The sequence below is a fragment of the Borostomias antarcticus genome (genome assembly GCF_949987555.1).
Source record: "Borostomias antarcticus genome assembly, chromosome: 14".
NCBI classification, from domain to species: Eukaryota; Metazoa; Chordata; class Actinopteri; order Stomiiformes; family Stomiidae; genus Borostomias; species Borostomias antarcticus.
In genome coordinates this window covers 12383608-12399396 of record NC_140247.1, presented here as the reverse complement: position 1 = coordinate 12399396, position 15789 = coordinate 12383608, and the positions used below count along the sequence as shown (strand labels likewise).

Below are 15789 nucleotides of genomic sequence, written 5' to 3'. Positions count from 1 at the left end.
ATAGAGCTACTAAGACGCCTTTCCATTGAAAAATCTGCATTGACAAGACATGTTTTTTTAATCCAGGACCGAAGGCATTATCTGTGTAGAGAAAGAAACAGCTCACACTCTGCTGGGCTCCAGTTTCTAAGATTTATTGCACCCGGAAGTGTCAGACTAACGTTCGGCGTCTCACTATGTCATCTCAGTCTGACGAAGGGCGCGGTGCTTGAAACTCTGACACTACCGGGTGAAATAAATCATGGAAACTGGCGGCCGGCGGTGTGCGAGCTGTTTCTTTCTCACCTTCATATGTTCACCTTCGGCTCAGCACCTGCCTTATTTGGTCGCGGAGGTGCGTGTTTCCTCCTACTAATTATATGTGCGGAGGAAACCGGCCCTGCGTGTCGGCCGTCCCATATCCACTGATAGAACAGAATAGGATACTACACCGCATGAAGACTCTATGGGGCATTGTGATAGTTCCTATAAACCTGTTCTGTGAAAATGACTGTTCGTTGGACAGCCTTGATCAGTCCAATAAACTCAGAGTGTCTTTGAGTACACAATAGTCTTCCCTGTATCTATTTAGTCCACAGATTCCACCGGTCGCCTACTGCAGTGATCTGAAACACCTCTGCTTGAAAGTAGCGCAACTTATTTCTCTCCAACAGCACCAACAAGCTTCAGTTTCATCTCCCAGCCCAGTGGGGTTCTGGGTAACTTTGATGCGATTCTCGGGGGGGGGGGGGGGACTACTAGATCGCCCTGGTGACGACGGCGGCCTTTGAGGACCCGCGGCAACCATTATCTACTGTAGGTGGGCGACCCCGACATCCTGTTCGGGGGCCCCTCGGCCATGACACTTGACCCGGGAAGAGGATGTTGCCGTGACGACCCCCCTATAGCCTGCATGCCCTCAGATACACAAGCTACAGATACACAAGCCGCCGTCACCTCCTTTGTGACAAGGCGGCTCGGCGCACCACAGAGAAGCTGAGGGTCAGAGATTTATCAAAGAAGGGAGGTAGGAGGCGTGGCTTGTGACTGCTGATAGTGTAACCGCGGAAAAACGGTTAAACTCACTCCCTTAGTTTAAAAAGAGTGACAACGGTACGGAAAAACACACGCTACACGCATCTATGCAATCAAAACTCCAGCATGAAGAGAGAAACTAGGAAGGGACATATTCTAATCTGATTATCCATGGCGTTCCCTCTGCCCAGCACCACCCCTGCTCACACAGACTGTCCCTCTTATCTCTGACCCGGCTATTTGGTGTCCCTGTGTCCATGGAGTCTTGTTGACAGAACTAACAGACAGATTAGTTTTAGGTTTTCACTAATTACAAATGTGTCAAGTGTTACAAGACCCAGGCTGAGACAATGGACATTCCTGAGGTGGCGGTGAGCCGTGTTTACACGGGAGAGTGGCCTGTTTGGAGCTGGTGTTTAACCAGCCTGTCAGTTCAGATGTTGCCCGGGGGGGGGGGGGGGCATGATGTATGGAGGGCCGACCCCACAGGGTTCGGGTCAGAGCGGGCAGGGGGGCAGGCCCAGCGTGGGCATCATGGCTAACAGGCTGTTAATCAGTCAACTGTGGGAATGGACGAGGACGTGACCTGTGGTGACCTGCGCTTACAGTCCAGACCACACCTACCATCCGTCCGTCCGTCCGTCCATCTGTCCATCCATCCATCTGTCCATCCATCCATCCATCCATCCATCCATCCATCCATCCATCCATCCATCCATCCATCCATCCATCTGTCCATCCAGTAGAACAAAAGACCCCCTTTTCTCATCCAGTGTAATACAACAACCAATCTGCCTCCCTGTCTGTCTGTCTGTCTGCCTGTCTGTCTGTCTGTCTGTCTGTCTGTCTGTCTGTCTGTCTGTCTGTCTGTCTGTCTGTCTGTCTGTCTGCCTCCCTGTCTGTCTGTCTGTCTGTCTGTCTGTCTGCCTGTCTCAATTCAATTCCGATACAATCTGTCTGTCTGTCTCTCTGGCTGTGAGGATGGTGTTGCCATGGAATCCTGCCAGACTCCTCCACAGTTCTGACTCCACATGTGGATCAGCCAGCATCACACACGGACAGCTCTGTTGCCCATAGAAACGTACAGTCAACAACATAACCACTTGGACAACTCCCAGATAAAAACAACCAACAACAGAGAGCAGAAAAAAAAAATCTAAATACAGTTCTACAAATCATTCTCACAACAAGGAAGTGCTTTGAGGCCGGGAGGGAAGCCATCGAGCTCGGCCACCATGTTACTTTTTAGCCAGAACCCTCGTTCAGGCTAGTCAGCTATTAACTGGGTCACTCCAAGATGGCCGCTGGCCTGGAATGCCTCCTTCATGCCAGTTTGAGCACAACGTACCAGCTCAGCAGACCTCCACCTCCACCAGGGAGGAGCCAGGGGGACAGGGGTGGAGGAAGAGCAGGAGAGAGAGAGAGAGAGAGAGAGAGAGAGAGAGAGCAAAAGAAAGAGCTAGAGAGAGGGATGTGAAGAGAAAGAGAGAGAGACCGAAGAGAGAGAAAGAAAGAAAGAAAGAAAGAAAGAAAGAAAGAAAGAAAGAAAGAAAGAAAGAAAGAAAGAAAGAAAGAAAGAAAGAAAGAAAGACAAAAAGAAAGAAAGAAAGAAAGAGAGAGACCTCCAGCATCCTCAGTGAACCAGGACATACACTCCAGGGTGTCTGCGTGGAGCGAGCCTGTTACCTGTGACAGCAGCCATCCCCCCCGACCCCTGCTGACCCTGACCCTAATGAAGGGCACGCATGTTAGAACACGTATGCATGTCCAGAACATGCACAGCTGAGCAGGCACAGTGAATGTACCCTTAGCAGGGGTTCGAACCACGGGTTTCCCTTGCACCAATACCCTACCATCTGCCATTAGACCAAGAGGACATCCTTCTGGTCCAAGGGTGGTATTTTGGGGGCTATTGGTCTCAGCATCACAAGAGTGTGGTTCCGAACCACCTCTTATATTATGATCGAGGGCAGAGGCTACTGAGGGAATAGGATGCAGCGATTCCGTTTCACTGTCGATACCAATTCCGAATACTGAGCGTGAAGTAGGTTGATCGTCCAAAGCAATTCATTCCATACGTTTCTCCGTTATTTTCTTTGCTCTAATGCTGTCATGAGATCAAACACACACCAGTATTTGCCATGTCTCTCCTATGTTGTTTTTAGCTTCTCTTACTCTGAAAATGTAATTTAATGTAATTCATTGCTTTATAAATGTTCTTAGCCGGTAGACAAACATACTCCAGGAGCTTGCTCGATCGCCTTGTTGAGAGGGGTCAGGGAAGAATTTTTACAGCTCACTTATCTTGCCCCCGGGTGATTACTGTTTTTTTGCTTCCCTCTGGAATATGTAGGGGTGGGACGTATACCCACCTCCCTTGTTCTCTGTAAAGCGCATTGTGTTGCCTCTGGGTATGAAATGCGCTATACAAATAAAGCTTTGATTGATTGATTGATTTCTCTCGTCTCGCGTTTTCGTTGCCTCATGGTACCGGATCGGTATATATTATTCCCTATCACCAACAGTGGACAGAGAAGGCTGCTTAAGAGCCCGTATCGGCCCCGTATCGGTGAATCCCTATCCCTGGAGCTCTCTAGGGACATGATAGGCAGCAGGTGAATGGCCATCCACCCAGAGATCCAGGGGCACGTAGGGGCAGACAGGGACAGGCGACAGCTGACCCAAATGATGCCCACAGGACACATGAATGATTCAGCGGGTCGTTTGAAAAGAGGCACCTGGGCGGCACTGTCCCTCTTAAAACCCGAGCACCATTCTTCCCCTGACAAGCAGGGGCATCTCTGCTGGGGGGGGGCAATTACAGCTGATCGGAGAGAGAGGGGAAGAGACGAGGGGAGGGAGGGAAGAAAGAGATGGAAAGAGAGAGCGAGAGAGAGAGAGAGAGGAGTGGCAAATGAGAGATAGTGAAAGCAATATCTGGACAAGTCTGGGCAACGCTAGGGAAGATAACGGCTTCTTTCTCCATCTTCCATCTCAGTGTATGCCTCTGATTAGTTTGCTTTAGACTGGGCCTAATTACTAAGCCCTGCTGTGAGAGGAACTGTTTGTCGAAACAACAAATCACTATGATCTCATGGGAACATAGGCTGGGCTATTTCAACATGACCAGAGTAAGTATGTGGAAAGAACAGACGTGGTGCTGCTGTGTGGGGAGGGGTTTGGCGTGCAGAAACCTGAACAGACTCTCAGACACTAGGTCATATGAGAAGGCACCCATCAGGCATTGTCCTCTGCTCCCTCATCAAAGGCCTTATCCGGTGCTGAGTGCTGTGAAATGCTTACCGGTCACCACAAGCGCGCGCGCACGCACACACACACACACACACACACACACACACACACACGCACGCAACCCAGCTGACTAGGGGAGAAAGAGGGCTCTCTGATAAAGCCCGCACCCGGTCTTCAAATTGACTCATGATCATTTTCAGAATTAGCATTACAGATAGATGCCGCTGCTTGTCATCAGGCTCACCTGGGAAACCCCGTCCTCGTTGGCCTGCGCTTTGCGGCGGAGCTGCATCAGTTGCCACATGTCGCTGACCGGCGTGGTGCTGGACGCGGTGCGGCTCAACAGCTCTGTGCCGCTGGGGAGCTTCTCCAGCGAGGCGAACTGCCGCTCGATCTGCCGCAGCTTGTCTTCCATGTGATGGTACGGGCTGGGCTTCTCCCGGGACGAGGGTTGGGTTTGAGTCTGGCCATGGGGCTCCTGTGGCGGGGCATCTTCCTCCCGCCAGCTAGTGGTCACATTTTGGATTTGGAGGTGTCCCAGTATCGCGTGTAGGAGGGTGTGCAGGGCGTTAAAGTTGACAGCTCCGACCTCAGGCGTACCGATCGACAGGTTCACCAAGTCGAATAAACTGATATCAGCAGACATAACTCCACTTTTCAGTTTTCAGTATTAGTGACAGCCCATTTCTAAACCACTGACATGACCCGCAGTCATCTTCCTTTGTAAAGAAGGGGCATTCCAAATATAGATAACTGAGATCAACAAAACATGATCACGAAACGTAAACAATATTTCTGCGGGTTTGCTCTAAAAGATTTGGTTCTACTTATTACGCTGGAATGTTTTCTCTTAATTGAATCGTCAGTTCTGAACAAAATAAAATGATAAATAACTAGCACTAAAACGTCTCTAAAACTAATCGTGGCAATTGAATCTGTGTTGTTTCTAATCCCGGTGCCACAAACCCTGCTTTCCTAAATTGTTTCAAGTTTGTTTCTTGTCTCCCACGCCTACCGTGGAAGCTTATTGGGCGTAACAATGACAGTAGCCTCGCTTCTCCCTTCTGATTGGCCAACGGCTCCGTCCATTGCGTAAATAATTGCATCCATACTGTGACTCACAGCGTCTCCGGTTGCTAAGCAACGAGGAAGAGGCGAGCATCAAGATCAAAACCCCATCAGAACATGACAAGGGAGGGATGAGAATTTGACAGCATTGTCTTTCTTTCTTGAAGTAATATTTTATTCAGAATAAAAAAGGCAACAAAGAAGCAGATGTCATTCTCTTCTCATTCAGTTTCATTCAAATAGCCTACATGTATAAAATAATTTCATAGTAAACGAGTTATTAATTCCCTCAACATCATCCTAGTGATTTCATGTCACCCAGTCATGGCTCAATTTTCTGTAATAACAGCCAGTTGTAGACAGTCAAACCGACCTTCCCTCCTGGTAGCTAAGGCCTCATCATATCATTCATGACGACAATCAAGACCACTCTTGGAAAATAATTGTACACCAATACAGCACATGGGAGACTATTGTGCAACAAATCGAAAGACAAAATACAAACAGTATCATTCTCAAGGTCCATATTTGCAATGTGTGTCCACTCTCTGTCCATGCAAGCCCTAATTTTAAGCGTGAGTATTTTTCCAATCAACCTTTTTCCAACAGTGCAATATATAGTCCTAGCTGGAGTTTAAACATGAACATTTCGGTGTCTTCCATATCGCCACGGAGAAACACGGCCCTTCACCCTCTCACATTCACCCTGTCACGTTCGCCCTTCCACAAACACAGCAACTCACAAGCTCCTTCCTGGGCACCATGACCACTGAGGAAGTATGCAGACATCGAGGGATTTGATTGGCCGTCCGCCTCTTTGGCGCAGACCTTTGGGACACTACTACTGCAACCAGTCGATGATGACAGCATGATGGCAAAGAAAGATGTGAAACACACAGCATTGTTCAGTAATCAGATAAGGGTTTCACCAGGATAAAAAATAATATAAAGTGTGTTAAACTACACTATGTTTCTTGATAACGATTCCCTTTATACTAATTGACTCCTGATAAAATACAATGGCTTGGCTACGTCACACGCACTTGCACATGCATATTCGTGATGCGGAGTCAAAAGAATGGATTGCGATTGGGTCGGGGTCGAGTCAAGCTCTTGCGCAATGTGAATATCACTATATCACATATCAGGAGTCAGTATATCTTGTCTTACTCTTCAGCTCAACTGAAATACTAACAAGTAAGGATTTTACTGAGACTGGCAACTTTGAGATGAATGGCACAGTCTCTCTGAGCAATAAACAAAAACGATATTGCGCGTGGATGATGGCGCTTAGCCTCGTACGACCATCCTGGTCAAGATGGTTGTGTGTGGCTACAGTAGCTGGCTGTGCCCGGGTACCTGTGACACCCCTGAGGGACTCGGACAGAGAGAGTAAACCAGACTCCCACAAGCCACTGTGTCTAACAATGGCGCCTAGCCTGGAGAAGAAAAACACAGTAAAAGTGTCTCTCGCACTTGGCGGGGAAAAAAAACAAAAAAAAAACCTAAGGAGTTACAGAATCGATGGAGTTACAGTCTTTCAGAAACGGCGAGGGCGTTAGTTCAGTCTCTGAGCAGGCGGTGGGGAGGGGTGGCTAGGGGTGTGATGATGAGGATGTCAGTTTGAGGGCCTCTTCCTGCCCCCCCCCCCCCCCGCCGCCACCGCCGCCGGATCAGATGCTGTCGTAGTCTGTGTCCCGCCTGCTGGAGACCACCTTCCACTCGGCCACGAAGAAGGTCAGCGTCCCCAGGAAGCCCACCAGCACCATGATGAGCAGCTGCCAGTGCAGCAGCAGGTAGTTACTGTAGCAGAACGCCAGCGCCGCCATGATCGACTGGAGGGAGGGGCAGGAGGAGGCGTGGTTAGCTCACGTCTGGCTAGCTAGCCTGTGGCTAGCGTCCGGCTAACGTCTAATTAATGTGCAGCTAATGTCTCGCTCGCTAACGTCCGGCTAAAGTCTCGCTAGCTAGCATCCAGCTTATGACTCGCTAGCTAACGTCCGGCTAACGTCTCGCTAGATAGCATCGCATTGACATCTCGCTAACATCCAGCCAACTTCCAGTTAACGTTCATGTTTCCTCTACATAACGTCTCAATAGCATCCAGACAGGCTCACCTGGATGAACTTGAAGACGGCGAAGGCAGAGGCGCTGTCCTCTCGGAACATGAATCCCACAATGCTTAGCAGCTGGGTGTTGAAGCAGCTGTCGCCTAGGCCCAGCAAGAAGCTGCACAGCAACGCCACCTCCACACTGAGACGCGCGCACAAACACACGCGCGCGCACACCAGACACACACACACACACACACATTTAAGTTATGATGATAGTTATCTCTGTAATCCTTATTTTTATGTTAGCTACTTTGTATTTGTGTGTGTGTGTGTGTGTGTACCTGGGAGTGATGAAAGCCTCTAGGTGTGTGCCCTCCTCTGGGGCGATGGGGGCGTCGCTGGCGATGTTGAGGTAGATGAGGTAGAAGGCTATGAAGTGCGTGATCAGTCCCAGCAGCACCACTGGGTTCCTCCCAAACCGGTTGCACTTGTTCAGCATCCCAAATACGCCCCCTCCTGGAACATATAGGAATAGCAACAGGTTAGACCACTTGGTTTGTGGCCACTGGGTAACATTCCTCATGTCACAATAGGCTTGTATTTTGTCAAACGTGCAGCTCGCTCAGGGCACCTGGATCACCTGACTAATCTACATCTACATCACAAGGAACACTTTCCTCTTTAATAGCCCAGCACTTTGATCTGACTGCATGCTTTTGATCATCGTCAACACACAGACAGTCACCTTGGCTCCGTTCCAGAAAGTTATTACCTCCCATGTTCCCTTGCTTGCTTCCTGTCATAGTAAGTAGCCTCGAGAACCAATGGTTCTCCAGCCTAGTGGCCCATAGGGCTCCTGATTCGCTAGCGTGAGGCAGCTTGATGTACAAGTACACACCCTGGACATGACGCTAGTACTGTGTGTCGCAGGGACTTACCCACAATCCAACCCTTGATGCTGAGTGATGGAGGCATCGGTATGGGGATCGAACCCCCAACCTCCCAATCTCAGGGCGGACACTCTAACCACCAGACCACTGAGCTGTCATAGACGGGACAGGGATGGAACTGTCTAGGTGTAAAGGTCAAGGTGAAGACTAGGATGAGCAAGGCTTAAACTGTGTTCTAGCTCTGCCCCCGACTTAAGATTTTCCTGCTCAACTAGTAGTCCTTTGTTCAAGTTACTAGACATCTAGTCGTTCCCATGGAGCTATAGGTCGTTCCTTTATCTTTTTTAAAGTTTACATTTCACAAGCGTGCGCCCGTTGCGAGCCGCAGCAGCTGCCTGCAATGGACTTATTCTGAATGTGTGGGAACAACCAGCCACTAGAAAGAAAAACATTTTGTTCATTTCCACACAGTAGGCCGATAGCAGGCCGATCTCAGTCTCTCATATTATGAGAAAGGAACACAAGTCTGCCCACGTTCGTTTGTCGGGGAGGGGTGAGCTCCTCGTCCCTCACAATGAAGCCTGCCTAGGCTAAGCAAGGTCATTTAATTAATGTTAATTTGTTCATGTTAAATTAGGCCATTAATTATTTAGCATAATGGAATGATAAAATATGTGATAATAGCCCATTAAACTATCAAGGCTTTACAGAGCAGTCATGCTAGGTGGCTTGCAGGCTAAAGTTAGAATGACCTGGTCATGGCTCCGACACACACGTGTGCAGAGGCCAGCAGTCACGTCACCTCTCTTGTCCAAATGAGCAACTTCTTCCTCCTGCTACTATGTAGATTACAAGTGTGACTGTTTTGTACTGCAGTTTAACGGTTTAAAGTTTAGAGTATTTTAATGATTTAATCATGCGTGGCCTGATTTCATCATTGTTAAGGCTTGTATGTGCAACTGCTACAACTAGTTCTATACAATCTATTTTGTACCTCTGTAAACTAGAGTAGTTGATAGTAGCCTAGCAAAATCAATCAGAAACTCAAAAAGTCAGGATTATGCCACCCTGGCTGATCCATTCAGTGCAAGTCATCAGTGTATTGTGCTGTGTGATTGAGTCATTTAGGCTAGACACTGTTCTGACAATTAGCTTACTGTTACCTGTTAAGATTAACGTTCGACGCCCAGTGTGAAGTAATTGGTACAGTATCTTGATTAATAAAGTATTCTTTGATTTTGAAACCGTAGCCGTATATTGTCATTTCGGTTGTATGTTGTTATTTTTTATGGGTTTTCAGCAATGGGATTATTTTTAATACAACCCTAGATGTTGTTGAGTTGGTCATTTCAAAAGTAGCTCACAAGCCAAAAAAGTGTGGGCACCCCAGCTTTGAAGCGTCGGTTGCGGTTGACTTTGCGGGTGCAAACACGCCGCGAAGCTCGCGCTCGTCTACGTGTGGGTGGACAGCAAGCGTACGGCGGGCTTAACGCGACGCGTCCTGATCAATGACGCCATCAGTCGTGAATAGGGCTGGGTATCGAGTCGAATTTCAAGAATCGATTCCATTCCGATTCACAAGGTTCAGAATTGATTATCACGATTCAATTCGATTCGATTCAATATCGATTCGGTTAGTGTTACTAAAACTTTTTTTTTTTTGCTGTAACCTTAATTACATGACTGCCAAGTTATGCAACACATCAATACTAGGGCTGGGTATCGATACTGATTTCCCAAAATTAATGAATGAATCATTGAATGAATTAATGAACTATTCATTCCTTCATTTATTCATTAAATAAAAGATCGATTTTGGGATTCATGAATCGATTCTGAATCATTTGATTCAGAATCGATTGCTCACGTGCTCACGTGACACGGCCACCCTGTGTTCAGAGGGAGGGGTGCTGTGGTTTGCTGAGCAAACAAACACATATTCAACACGATGAATGGGAACGCCAGTTCGACTAAAACAAGTTCCTCAACTTACCGTCGTCCCATGACCTAGAGAAAACACAGTCAGAGGACAGAACAGAGCGGAGCAGAAAAAGACATGACTGGAGAGGACACACACACACACACACACACACACACACACAGCACGGAGAAGAGCCGACCCACCTAAGATCTCTCCCATGCCAATGAAGATGCCGGACAGGCCAATCAGACTCTTGGCATCGTCCCCGAACCGGTTCATGGCTCCGATACACGTCCCATACACCCCACTATAGAACGTCAGCTCCAGACCTGCAGGGCCACGGGGGGGGGTCAAAGTTCACACATTACTAGAACACTAGTAGAACACCAGAATGTCACATGAACACACACCTGGCAGCTGGCCTGCAGCTTGGCTCGTCGGTATTGCATCATCTCTCACCCTAGGCTGGGTTCAGTTTTGGGTTATCTCTTATACTAAGAAACCCGCGTGACCTCCTGTCATAAACTACGGCACCAAATAGCTAGCAGTACGATGATCGGGCTGTTTTTATACTGAGGAGCGAGCCTGACCAATTCAACTCAGTTATACACAGGGGTCAATGGTCCCGTATGACTACAACAACGCATGAATGTCACATGAATATGAATCAGTAGGAGCCTTTTATATCTCTTAAACTGGTCTCAGGGTTCTGCCAAGTCACAAAGGGTCAGTTTCCAGGCACGGTCAAGCTAATTGGCAGTAGATCAACAGAGCTACAGGATTAAAGAACGGGTCAAGATGAGCTTGCTGGAGAACCTTGTTAGTTAGAAACGGTCAAATGAAGAGCTTTGGTGCTCATTTGAATTACCTCACTTTTTGAGCTTCTCGCAACTCACTTAAAACATATTTTTGGGGTATTTTATTTTCAGTCAAAGCCTGATTTATTTATGTTATTGTTGTTAAAATGAACCTACCTGTGTAAGATATGGAGACACTCAAAAGCAGCATCTCTTTGGTGACGGACAGCTTCAGTGCTTTGACTGTGAGGAGAAAAAAGAAGGCGTGCTTGAGTTCGACCGATTCAATGGAATCGGTTTTCCCCCAACCAATAAAATGATTAGTTAATGGTATAACTCGTTCATTCAACAGGGCTGTATATATGGCCATGGCTTGGTCAGGTGAGGGGCTGCATCAGAGACACATCGCACATGCTCAGTACTGCCAGCAGAGAGGGAAGTGTCTTATCTATGATCTATGTTTAGGAAACAGGAAATGAGTACCCGCACACTCCAATGCGTGACAGTCTGCGGCATGCCCATGTGCTTGTTTCCCGTTTCATGCTCTGCTCTTGTACCCTGGTCATTTTATCTGGGTGTGCGTACTCCACTCACCTTTCTACATGAGCTATGACTTACCAAAAGCGTCCAACGCCTGTGAGCCCAGACTCTTAGGGGCGCTGCTAGGAGAGAGACAAACATAAACAGTTCAGCTACAGCGTTCCCACGCTCCCGCCCCTAACGCAGGTCGCCTAAACAGAGCCCTGTATACCAGTCTGTCTCTCTGTCTATCTGTGTGCCCCTCTGTCTGTCTATGGATCTGTTTACACATCTGTCTGGCTGCCGGTCTTTAAAAAAAAAATCTATCTGTCTATCTGTCTGTCTGTCTGTGTCTTTCTATCTGTCTGTCTTTGTGTCTGTGTATCTATTTACACATCTGTCTGGCTGCCTGTCTTTTAAAAAAATATCTATATCTACCTATCTGTCTATCTGTCTGTCTGTCTGTCTGTCTGTCTGTCTGTCTGTCTGTCTCTTTCTGTCTGTCTGTCTGTCTGTCTGTCTGTCTGTCTGTCTGTCTGTGTCTTTCTGTCTGTCTGTCTATGACTCTTATCTGTCTGTCTCCCAGCATGTCTGTCTGTCTGACTACCCGTCTGTCTTCCTGCCCTGCCTGTCGGTCAGTCTGCCTGTCCGTCCGTACTCACACCACTACGGAGCTCTCTGTGGCCTCGGCCTGCAGCAGAGACTCTGAGACGTCCGAGGAGGAAGTGACCTCGGGCTCCACCTTCTGGATGAGGAAGAACAGGAAGCTGCCCACCAGGCTGATGACCGTGAGGGAGATGAACACCGTGGTACGATCCTTGTCTGGCGCACGCGCGCACACACACACACACACACACACACACACACACAGACAGCATGAGTCAGTAACTAGTAACTATGCCAAACTGACATTTCCTCAAATACCGTATGTGTCATTGTCAAGGGAACACAGCTAACTGAACTAGCTAAACTAATAAAATACCTCCATTTCCCAGCATGCCCATTCAGCCAAATCAACAGGCATGATTATTACTAGAGATTTAGCGGTTAAGAGTTTAAAATGCAGGTGGCATACCTGATATGTGGACATGGCCGTGCCAAGCAAAGTAAATGTACAGGTTCCCAAAGAACAAGCTGCAGAGAGGGACACAGGAAGCAGACGAAGGGACACGCGTGAGCGCTCTGCAATCCAACACCGTGTTTCCCCCTGTCGGATCCCCAACACGCTAGGCTGTCACTAAGCGGCGCCGCGGTCGATACGGCTGCAGAGAGAAGCAGCTACAGCTAGCCACCTGAACTGCAGCAAGGCCCAGAATATGCCGCTGTTTCTGCCGATGGTGGAGTCTGTAGAGTTGATGGTGAGAAGGTTTCCTTGGGCTGTCCATAAAACTATGAGGGGGGGGGGGGGGGGTAGAGAGAGGAGAGGGAGATTCGGATCAGAGAGGGAGAAGAGCAATGTTGTACTGTACTGTACTATCATGTGATCTATCGTCTTACTTGCAGCGGCGATCCCAACGACCACAGAGGCTGTGTAGAAGCTCCATGTGTACGGGTGGATGAACATGGCTATGTATCCACTACGGAACAACAGCAGCAACAAAAACAACAACAACGACAACATAAGACGCCAGTTAGGTTTCAATGATTTGCTGATGTCATTCTGTGAAAAACGATCAATGTATGGCATATAAAAAGTGAACTATCCTTTTATTATGAAACTAATCACAGCTAACAATACACTCAGGAGATGACACTGCAGCTGAGAAGAGAGCCGTGTGTGTGTGTGTGTGGGGGGGGGGGGGGGGGGCTGTATGTATGTAACGCTACAACAACATGACATACAATTAACACACTGTACTGGCATTGCATGTCTAATAAGTATGTCCCATATACAGTACTATGTCTGTACCATGCTGGGGAAAAAAGCGACAAAAAAAAAAGAATAACCCCTAAAAAATAATGATATTTCAAAAGGTAAGGTGAGAGCACGCCTGGAGAGTGGCTCGCTCACCTGTAGACCAGGCCGCTGAAGAACATGGAGAGGAGTGGCTCACTCACCTGTAGACCAGGCCGCTGAAGAACATGGAGAGCTGGGGTCCTATCACGGCCACCACGGACGGAGCGAGGAGGTTGGAGGCGGAGAACACGCCATAGATGATGGACATGCTACAGGGACACACGCAGAGGCGGGCTGGAGGTTTGGCAGGAGCAGTTGTCGTGGACATTGTTTTGGACGGACTTCAGAAGAGGCGTCATCGATAAAGCGGTGGGGTGAGTGTGACTGGTTGAGATCACGTAATCAGTGTGAAAATGTCTTCGTCGTCCCCCCCCTCAACCATCAAAGATACCAGTAAGTGCGTTCCATTTGGCCCGTGAAGTCGTGATTTACAAGATACTACTCGCGGTTTTAACTGGAACCCTCTTATCGATTTGTTTTCTCCACTCGTGAACTTGTACCACCTGACCCTATCCCCAGTTTGCAGTTGTTGTGAACAAGATGGCCACTCCCTGTGTAACTAAGTGAAACTTCTGTAATACTGCTTTATTAGCATTTCTGTCTTATTTGTCTCATTAAATCAGTCGTACACAGTATTCTCCAACTGTTATCTGAGGACATGTTGGCTACCTCTTTTGTATGTTCAAAATACCGCGTATAGCGTTGTTATCTACCGGTTTGGCAAGCAAAGCAAGCTAACGTGTCTACTGGTAACGCGGTTACCTTGTGGGTGATGTGGTTCTCCGTCTCCCCCACCTCCCACCCCACCATTTCCCAGCTCAACCCCCAGTCACACGCATGTTGTTATTTAGCCAACGGCTCTGCGTGCTACCTCAGCCCTCTGGAATGCAGGATCCTGAAAGTCAGCTCTGTTACCTAAATTGTTCAGATTCAATAATAATCCCAGGAGCCCTCTTTGAGGGGTGGAGATTAGATTAGAGATTAGGTTATAGATTAGATTAGACTTCAGATCTGCCTCTGAGCTACACCAATATGTCTGATCTGGTGAGGATAAGCTACGACGAACTACATTTAGGACTACATTTGTTTTAGAATTGAGAAGGCAGTTTCAAAACAGAACTTCTTCTAAAACGGGACAGTACTGGGGAGAATAAAAAGACTAGCCTACCTTGTGTATCCACTCCCATGGAACTCAGTGCTGTTGAAGCTCTTGATGACAGTTTGCTGACAGGATAGATGGAGAGATATACATACTTTATGGTGAACAATTACCTCCTTCAATACCTATTGTCTGCTAAACCAGATTGGTTCCACGTTCATATTCCACATACTACAAGTTATGACCACGGAATGTGAAGTATCAGGCATTCTAAGACAAGGTCTGAATGTGGCAGCATTCAAATCAATGTTCCCCAGACGCAAGTGAAATTCAAGTGTAATTTAGTGGCTATAATGTATATTCTACTGCATCAGCTTGCCGGTTTAGGAAACGATACCTCGATGTTTCCGCATGTCTGGAAAGCTGTGAACATGAACATAAACCCAAAGCCCAGGATTATGATGTTCAACAGCGTCTTCGCCTCTGGACCCATCCTGACGGCTGCTGTGTCCGTCTAACTTCTCGTTGAAGTGGGTCAAAACAGTTACAGTGGCCGTCCACAGCTCCTCTGAGAACGAATCAATCATACAGGACCACATCACATTCAGATTAAGCAGCAGACCGGTAGCTACTAGATAGAAACGTCGGTTTTGAATGAATGAGCTATTGTCCAAATGTAGTTAGCTGCAGTACAACCAGGGACCATATCATGAAGAATCATAGCAGGATGATGATAGGTGTCAGGACAGGCGGTTTCAACAAAGATAACTTAGTTCACGTTAGTCCAACTCAGCCTACCAACTGATGGGCGCAGCTGTTGTAGCTAGGCTAACGTTAGGGTTCACCCCAACATCTACCTACATACCTACCTAGCTAACACAACGTTAGTCTAACTTACCCTTTAAAGAGAATCACGGAGGTCTACAATCCTTGTGCGAAAAGGGCAATCCAGCAGCACTAACCTTGTCGAGTCATATGGTATACACGCTTTTCCGTCCCGTGTAAAAATACTATTTTACTGCACTATGACTGAACTGGCAGTGGTCATGTGAAAACAAGCAGCTCAGCTGACACACACACGCAACCACCGGCGCAAAGGCTACCGGGAAATTGAGTTCCCCGTCGCTTCTTTTCTCTACCGGTTCAACACAAAAATAAATATCAATAAAAAATAAATATATACACATTACTGAATATTCGACCAGACATGTCTAAACA

At 47.6% G+C, this 15789-nt stretch overlaps 2 protein-coding genes across 2 annotated transcripts in view; both read right to left on the bottom strand.

The window, feature by feature from the left end:
- The window catches only part of LOC311317388 (glutamine-rich protein 2), a gene marked incomplete at both ends in the record, with an annotated part of 21740 nt that extends 16828 nt beyond the window's left edge, over positions 1-4912 (bottom strand). Inside the window, one exon of the mRNA XM_084448471.1 lies at positions 4511-4912. Within this exon, the coding sequence (XP_084304597.1) occupies positions 4511-4912 (402 nt within the window). The remainder of the gene's footprint in view (positions 1-4510) is intronic.
- Positions 4913-5545: 633 nt separating this feature from the next.
- mfsd11 (major facilitator superfamily domain containing 11) lies at positions 5546-15605 on the bottom strand. Its single transcript, XM_084449005.1, has 14 exons — positions 15470-15605; positions 14969-15139; positions 14641-14696; positions 13574-13681; positions 13013-13092; positions 12808-12904; positions 12591-12649; positions 12178-12337; positions 11615-11655; positions 11174-11239; positions 10403-10528; positions 7730-7904; positions 7452-7587; positions 5546-7169 (listed from the first exon to the last, which is right to left on the bottom strand). The coding sequence occupies exons 2-14, from the start codon at positions 15062-15064 to the stop codon at positions 7008-7010; spliced, it is 1362 nt and encodes a 453-aa protein (XP_084305131.1). The 5' UTR covers positions 15065-15139; positions 15470-15605; the 3' UTR covers positions 5546-7007.
- Positions 15606-15789: the final 184 nt, after the last annotated feature.

What these genes read in the sequence shown, in the direction of transcription:
- mfsd11 (XM_084449005.1), bottom strand. Translation starts at nt 15,064, where the DNA reads ATGGGTCCAGAGGCGAAGACGCTGTTGAACATCATAATCCTGGGCTTT. An exon ending in TGGGCCTTGCTGCAGTTCAG is followed by an intron (nt 12,650 to 12,807) that starts GTGGCTAGCTGT and finishes CCCTCTCTGCAG; the next exon opens with CTTGTTCTTTGGGAACCTGT. An exon ending in CGGCCATGTCCACATATCAG is followed by an intron (nt 12,338 to 12,590) that starts GTATGCCACCTG and finishes CGCGTGCGCCAG; the next exon opens with ACAAGGATCGTACCACGGTG.